Source organism: Austrofundulus limnaeus, unplaced genomic scaffold (genome assembly GCF_001266775.1).
Source record: "Austrofundulus limnaeus strain Quisiro unplaced genomic scaffold, Austrofundulus_limnaeus-1.0 Scaffold95, whole genome shotgun sequence".
Lineage (NCBI taxonomy): Eukaryota > Metazoa > Chordata > Actinopteri > Cyprinodontiformes > Rivulidae > Austrofundulus > Austrofundulus limnaeus.
In genome coordinates, this window is record NW_013952497.1 from 1,765,362 (window position 1) to 1,773,845 (window position 8,484).

Here is an 8,484-nt window from a genome sequence, read left to right on the forward strand (position 1 = left end):
GGACAACAGGACTCATAAGAGGACAGCAGGGCTTGTATGAGGACAACAGGACTTGTAAGAGGATAGAATGACTTGTAAGAGGACAACGGGACTCATAAGAGGACAACAGGACTCATAAGAGGACAACAGGACTTGTATGAGGACAGAAGGACTTGTATGAGGACAGAAGGGTAGAGGTGAGATGTGCTGTAAGAATGACAATAGTTTCACGGTGGAGGTGGGACTGCAACAAGGATCAGCACTCTGAGCTCCATCTTATTTGCTCTGGTGATGGACAGAATAACAGGTGAGATCAGGCAGGAATCTTTGTGGACTATGATGTTTGCAGAAGTGAGGACAAAAGGAGCAGACCTCATGTATAAAGGGTCCATTTTCCATGGAAATGGGGAGTGTGTAAATAGGCAAAGAAGAGAGTCTAGGTCTCATTTTTAAAATGTGGAACATATGATTTATATTTTTCAAGAACATTTGCATGTCTTTTTTGCAGAAAAGGAGCTTCAAAGGATTCGAGTTGATTTTGTGGAAAGGATGTCACCAGAAATGTTGAATCAGCTCCTTGATGGCCTAGAAGCAGATGGTGTCTTCAATAGCCTGGAAAAAGAGGCAATAGCTGAGAAGAACCAAACCACAGCTGATAGGGCCCGCAATCTTATCGATGATGTAAGAAAAAAAGGAGAAAAGGCCTGTTTACTGATGATAGAACACTTTCACAACAAAAATTCTACACTTGCCTCTCATCTAAGTTTGCCATTTCGTCAATTTGCTTTAAAAGGTAAGGCCGCCTTTTTGTATAATGACTTCTTTGTTTGGTTTAATTAATATCTTATTATAGTATACCATGCTATTTTAGCTTTTCATATACCAAAATGCTCAGCTTACTATGAACTATAATTAGATTTTTGCAACTTTTAAATATTTGCATATCGTTCCAGAGTTGTTTCCATTGATATGAATGGAAATCTTTTCAAATCCTTTAAAGAACGTGTTATTTGAAAGTTAATTGTTTCAATAAAGTTTTGTTGAATTTACTTGATATTTCTTCCCATTGTTTGGTTTTGTGTTATATTTTTGTGACCCCCTTGGTGAAAATGCCTGCTCAGTCCAGAGGGAGCTTTTTTTCTGGAGACCACAAACCAAGACTCAGAGGCTTTTGTTGTTGCAGTGGAACTACTGCCAATGGAACCAACATTCTAGACCAGATTTATACCAGCAGTTTTGTGTCTACCGAGCACTGCCCTCCTTCTCCAACTTACATTGCTCAGTTCCACTTACTTCAAGCTCCAGTCCTCCACTACTGACCTGACTTTAGGATTATGCACAGTATCTTATATCTTCTCAGGACTGTGCTCTTCTGGACAGAGACCTCTGAGGTTAAGGTTGTGAGGGATCTGTTGGAGCCACTCTTACAGTTCAGGGGTCTCAGCACCAAGTGCTCTGATGACCACTGGAAATACTGGGACCTTGGCCCTTCACAATCTCTTTTTTATCTACAGCTTCTTGTACTCCTTCTTCCTGATGTTACAATTGCTACATCTGTCACCACTGCCTTGTGAGGCTTGTCCACCATGACAATAACAAAGTCCCACAATATAGTAGCCCTACCATTCTCTATCACCCTTCTTGGACCTTGACTGTTGGGCCTACAGCCCATAATTAGCACAGATATTCTGTACACTATTCCACTATTATGCTGAACTTTCTTAGGGGCAGACATGCCAGATAACATTAATGTGGATAGAAAAGAACAAGGTGCACTGTGTTCCTAGTCCAAATGTGGATAACCAACCTAAAGCCAGGTCTGGGGTAGTGCCTGGTGACCAGGCCTATGTCAGTGTTGTTCACAATTAAGGGAAGAATGGAGTCTGAAACTGACAGATGGATTGATGCAGCTTCTGCAATACGGCAGACTCTGTGTCTTGTGTAGAAGAGGGAACTGACCTGCAAGTTGAAGCTCACTGTTTATCACTCGTTCTACTTGATCTATAGTTAGACTTTGGGTAGTTATCTAAAGACTGAGATTGTGAATACAAATGGTTAAATTGAGTTTTTTTTCACATAGTAAATGTAAATGGACTGAACTTATAGAGCGCTTTATCAAGTCCCTCCGGACCCCAAAGTGCTTTACACTAACAGACATTCACCCATTCACACTCACACTCACACACTGATGATGGCAAACTACACTGTAGCCACAGCTGCCCTGGGGCATACTGACAGAAGCAAGGCTGCCATGCACCGGCACCACTGGACCCTCTGACCACCATCTGTAGGCAAGGCGGGTGAAGTGTCCAATGACACAACGACTGAGACGGCTGGACGGGGGATCGAACTGGTGACCTTTTGGTTCCAGGACAACTTCCCTAACCACTCCACCACAGCCGCCCAGTCCATAGTAGGACTCTCCCTTAAAGATAGTGTGAGAAATTCAGTTTTCTGGGAGTGATGTTGCATAAAGTAGGTCATGCTGTCACATTCAGAGGAACCACTTGTGGTGGTTTTGGGCATCTGGTAAGGATGCTGCCTGAACGCCTCCCTAGGGAGGTGTATTCCTAGCATGTCCACCTGGGAGGAGACCACAAGAAAAAACCCTGGACACACTAGACAAATTATGTCTCTTGGCTGGCCTTGGAATACCTTGGGGTCCTCCCAGAAAAGCTTGACAAGGTGGCTATAGAAAGATGTTTGGGCCTCCCTGCTCAAGCTGTTGGTCTTGCAACTCAGCTTTAAAACTAGTGGGAAAATAAATGAGGGATGTTTCTCGGGCATCTTTGCACAGCCTGATTTTGGGAACTGTTTAGTATGGTAGACCACAGTTTCTTTTGATCTTGTGCTGATGACCTGATCTTGTTTCTGCTATGATTACTGCCTCTGTGTGTGTAATCCACCCCTCTTTAGCCACTGATAAGGTATCTTCTGCTGCTCTTCTAAGGTAGTTTCAGGTACTTCCTCAAACTTCTAGAGGAATATGTCATATATGGTTTTATCTTTTCATGAGAATTCTTCAGACGCACACATCAGTACAGCCCTGCCTCTGAAAGATTTACTTTGCCTCCATATAGTTGTAGGATATCTCCTATATGTTGTGACCACCTAATACTTAATTTGCATCTATTTGTTTTGTTAGATTTTACCCTCCGACTTATAATTTAACCCCTCCACCCACTCAAGTCAGATACATTTTCAAGGGACATCAGTGGGGGATACTGTCAGAATTCTGTTTATGGTTTCTTATTGGTAGTTCTTTGAATTTATTTTTAATTTATTCTTATCATGGTCATGTTCTCTCTTAATGTTCGTTTTATAAAATAACAGAAATTGTATATTTTGTTCTGTTTTTCAGAGACTCTTAACAAGTGTCATTCTAAACTCAAGTCTAAATTAAAGAAGAAGTTCAAGTGTGTGTTTGAGGGAATTGCTATAGCAGGAAAATCAGCCTTCCTAAATCAGATCTACACAGATCTCCACATCACAGAGGGAGACATCGGAGAGGTTGATAATGAACATGAGGTCAGACTGATTGAATCAGCATCCAGGAAACCACACAGACCAGAAATACCAATAAAAAAAGAAGACATCTTTAAACTCCGACCTGGAAAAGATGAACCAATCAGAACAGTCCTGACAAAGGGAGTGGCTGGCATTGGGAAAACAGTCTTAACACAGAAGCTCACTTTGGACTGGGCTGAAGACAAAGCCAACCAGGACATCCACTTAACATTTCCATTCACTTTCAGAGAGCTGAATACATTGAAAGAGGAAAAGTTCAGCTTGGTGGAACTTCTTCATCACTTCTTTAATGAAGCCAAAGAAATTTGGAACTTTGAAGCGTACCAGGTTTTGTTAATCTTTGATGGCCTGGATGAGTGTCGACCTCCCCTGGATTTCAGCAAGGCTAAAATTGTAACTGACCCAAAACAATCTATGTCAGTGGATGTGCTGCTGATAAACCTCATCAGGGGGAAACTGCTTCCCTCTGCTCGTCTCTGGATAACCACAAGACCTGCAGCAGCCAGTCAGATACCTGCTCAGTATGTTGGCATGGTGACAGAGGTTAGGGGATTCACTGATGCACAAAAGGAGGTTTACTTCAGAAAGAGGTTCAAAAACGAGGCACTGGCCAGCAGGATCATCTCCCATATCAAGACCTCACGAAGCCTCCACATCATGTGCCACATCCCAGTCTTCTGCTGGATCACTGCTACAGTTCTGGAGGATGTCTTGAAAACCAAAGAGGGAGGAGAGCTGCCCAGCACCCTGACTGAGATGTATATTCAGTTCCTGGTGGTTCAGACCAAAGTCAAGACCATTAAATATGATGGAGGAGCTGAGACAGATTCACATTGGAATCCAGAGAGCAGGAAGATGATTGAGTCTCTGGGAAAACTGTCATTCAAGCAGCTGCAGAAAGGAAACCTGATCTTCTATGAATCAGACCTGACAGAGTGTGGCATTGATGTCAAAGAAGCCTCAGTGTACTCAGGAGTGTTCACAGAGGCCTTTAAGGAAGAGAGAGGAGGGCTGTACCAGAACAAGGTGTTCTCCTTCATCCATCTGAGTGTTCAGGAGTTTCTGGCTGCTCTTCATGTCCATTTGACCTTCATCAATTCTGGGGTCAATTCGATGGGAAGGAGACTGCAAATACCATCAAGAAATAGAACAAACCTTTTCAAGCTCCATCGTAGAGCAATAAACAAGGCCTTATGTAGTCCAAATGGACACCTGGACTTGTTCCTCCGGTTCCTCCTGGGTCTTTCACTGCAGACCAATCAGAGTCGCCTACGAGGCCTGCTGACACAGACAGGAAGTAGCTCACAGACCAATCAGGAAACAGTCCAGTACATCAAGATGAAGATCAGTGAGAATCAGTCTGCAGAGAAAATCATCAATCTGTTCCACTGTCTGAATGAACTGAATGATCGTTCTCTAGTGGAGGACATCCAACAATCTCTGAGTTCAGGAAGTCTCTCCACAGATAAACTGTCTCCTGCTCAGTGGTCAGCTCTGGCTTTCATCTTACTGTCATCTGAAAAGGATCTGAATGAGTTTGACCTGAAGAAGTATTCTACTCAAAAGGAGATCCTTCTGAGGCTGCTGCCAGTTCTCAAAGCCTCCAAAAAAGCTCTGTAAGTACAGAAAATGTAAATACATAATAAATAATCTACGAAATACATTAACAGTGTAATGCAAAATGTAATGTAATGCATGTTGTATTCCTTGTGTCAAAGACTGGCTTAAAGGTCTGTCTGCTGACAAACATAAAAAAAACAGAATTCTCTGTAAAGCATTGTAGTAAGGCTTTAAAAGAGAAGGATGTGCTTGAATGACTATAAATGTTTTGAGACACTAGTTGTTTTAATACAAAGATATACTTTGGCCTCATCTGTGGTTAAAATAGCTTAGCTAGCTTAGATTAGCTCATTAGTCTTGTTGTAAGCAAACTTTGCTTCTTCAAACTGAGGTCGTACAGAAAACTATCTGCAAAAGGTAAATTATTATTCTGCTAAAACACAGAAATACACTTCAAAATAGCCAAATGTGTCTTTCACAATACTTGTGTAGATGGAGAGTAGCAAGAAGCTCAATGTCCCCTGCCTGTACATGAGTTTCTGGGGCCCCACCGTGGAGTCAGGCCTTGGGAAGGGGCTTGATGGCAAGTGCCTGCTGACCAGACATCTACCCATGGAGTCTGGTCACCAGGCAAGTTACCGTATTTTTCGGACTATAAGCCGCACCCGCCATTTTTTAAAAAAACCCGCAAACATTAGTATATAAGCCACACCGGACTATAAGCCGCAACCCCAACACAAAAAAACAGTACACCCAAAATGGTCATCAAAAACGTGAATTCAACATCAAAACATAAAAAGCAAACCTTTARGAATTAAAGTTCGGAGGAATACGGTTCATTTAACTGACCTTATTTTGGTAGTTTTCTTAAACAGTTTCTGGTCCAACAAAACATCTCATTCATCGTCCTCCGGTGCACTGAAACCATCGAAGTCCTCCTCTTCAGTGTCAGAGTTAAACAAGCTGAGAAAAGCTGCGTCACACAGCGGTATCTGTTGTCCTCCCGGGGTAATGCTGGCTCTGAAGCTGTGGTGTCCTCTTCACGTAGCAGTCCAGCCTTTCGGAACCCATTGGTGATGGTGGACTCGTTCACTCTGCTCCACGCTGTTAGGATCCACTGGCAGACATCAGGAAATGTCGCTCTTCGCATTCGGCCAGTTTTTGTGAATGATTTATCCCCGTCAGTCATCCAAGTCTCCCATTCAGCCCTGAGTGCTGCTTTAAATGCACGATTCACACTGATGTCCAGAGGTTGCAAAAACTTTGTTGGACCTCCAGGAATAACAGCAGGAATTGAGTTTGTTTTCTTGATGGTGCTTTCACCTTTATCCATGATGTGGGCCCGCATACTGTCCAATATCGTGCCTGTCGAAGATCCGTCGTGTCTGCTACTAGCTAAAACAAAATGGCGCTACACCTCCGGCTAAGCTGGCAGTATGGTCGCTCAGCTGTCGACTGGTCGACGCATCATCACGTGGTTGTTCGGCATTTGTTTTCGCACTGAACTTCCATAGTTCCCCCGAGACACCCCGGGCCTAGCTGCTGGGAAACCCCTCCCACTCCAGCATACATCACTGCATGGGATTCCTTCCTGGGGGAGTGCAATACAGGAAAAAAGTCCGCAGCTCTACTCGATGTTGTTTATCCACAAACTGGTCCTGGATTAAGCTCCAAAGTTTTTATCAGTCAGATTCCACCATGAAAAATGTCTGTTTTATCCCCTTTTATGAGTTTTTGGCCATTGACTATCTTTAAATTGCTGCTCCCTGGTACAACAGTCGGTTCTGAAAGCGATCGCTTTTTTTCTTCTTTTTTTCCTTTCTTTTTTTGAAGCGAGTGGTTGAAGCAAATGCAGTGTAAGAGCCCCCACCTCCGGCTAAGAGCCCCCACCTCCGCTAAAGAGCACCCACCTCTGGCTAAAGAGCCCCCTGGTGGCTGAAGAAAAAAATCCACGTATAAGCCGCACTGGACTATAAGCCGCATGGTTCAATGTTCAGGAAAAAAGTCGCGGCTTATAGTCTGAAAAATACGTTACATAGGTTTGCCGTCCTGTGAGTTCACCATAAGCACAAGAGACAACATGAGTTAGGTTCATGGTGCCATGAGTGGCAGCTGTGGATGGTAGTCATCGTTTGCCCATTACAAATAATGTGTTTGAACATAAGGGTGTCCATGTGTGAACATTCTACTAGGATGCAATTCAAAGAAATACTTTTTAGTAATCATCTAATCTTTGGCTGTATGTTTTGGACACTTGAATGAAGAGAAGAGCTGAGTTGTCAACTGGTCACCACCTACAGTAGTAGTGAGTTGGGTCAGACTGAGTGGCAAGATGCCGGAGAGACCAGGCTGACCCACACAAGTGGTGAGGGTTTGCAGGCAGAAGAGTCTTCAGAAGGTTCTTCGTCTCCCATCTCTGAAAAAGGTTCAAACACTTTCCAGTGGAGGTGGAAACACTGAGTCTGAGTGAGCCAACTTCTATTCCTCAACTCTCATGGCACTCTTTCTTCATCTGGGGCCACAATGTTGTCTGTGCTGCTTGTGGCAATCATTTTTAAACCCAGTCATGGAATCTGGGTGAGGGAGGCTGTCAAGCTGAAGAGCATTTTGTTATCTGGAAAGACTTTATAGGCAGCTGAATGGTATTAGCAATCTAAGAGGGCTTCAGCCCTGGCTGTTGCAGAGGAAAAAGCTTGGATGTGGAAGGACTTCAGTGAGGCCTTAGCTTGAGACTGTTCATTGGCTTCAATGTGGCTTTATCAACACTTTTGGCAATACTGGAAGTAACTTTTTCACTTTTTATGGAAGTACTTTTTCACATTGTTTCTGTTTGCCAGGTCCAAGAAAGATCTGGCACATTTTCAGGTGGCTGGGACATGATAGGATGCTGTGGATCTCAGTCAGTAATGTTCTTGGTAGGTGAAAAGTATACTTTGATGACCTCAGTCATACCAGCAGCAGCTCTGCAGTGGCAGAGCTCCGTTGGTCGACCAAATCCACTCTGACTTCTTTAGATTTCTAGATGTGGCTGGACTGTCTTGGTTGATGCACCATTTCAACATTGCGTGGATATCAGGGACAGTGACACTGGGTTGGCAGACTGGGGTCTGGTTCCCCTCTTCAAAATGGGGAATGTGATGTGTTCCAATTATTTCACTCACTTTAGTCTACCTTGTAAGGTCTATTCAGAGTTGCTGAAGAAGTGAGTTCAGTTGAAGATCAAACCTCCGATTCAGGAGAAATAATCTGGGTTCCATCTTGCTTTGGAACAATGGGCCTCATGCAAGAACATGTTCGTATTCTTATCCTAAATTTCTCCTACTTTTGTTCGTACAAAGGGTTCGTACGAACATGTCACGTCAGATTCAACAAACACTTCTATCTTCAGGAAACGTGCGTAAATGAGCTGCGTAATTT

General features: G+C 43.4%; 1 protein-coding gene across 1 annotated transcript in view; it reads left to right on the plus strand.

The window, feature by feature from the left end:
* The first annotated feature begins 319 nt into the window (after positions 1-319).
* LOC106520606 (protein NLRC3) overlaps positions 320-8,484 on the plus strand; it is a 23,812-nt gene continuing 15,647 nt past the window's right edge. Inside the window, exons 1-2 of the mRNA XM_014012793.1 lie at positions 320-772; positions 3,341-5,123. Coding sequence (XP_013868247.1) covers positions 445-772; positions 3,341-5,123 — 2,111 coding nt within the window. The 5' untranslated portion in view covers positions 320-444. The remainder of the gene's footprint in view (positions 773-3,340; positions 5,124-8,484) is intronic.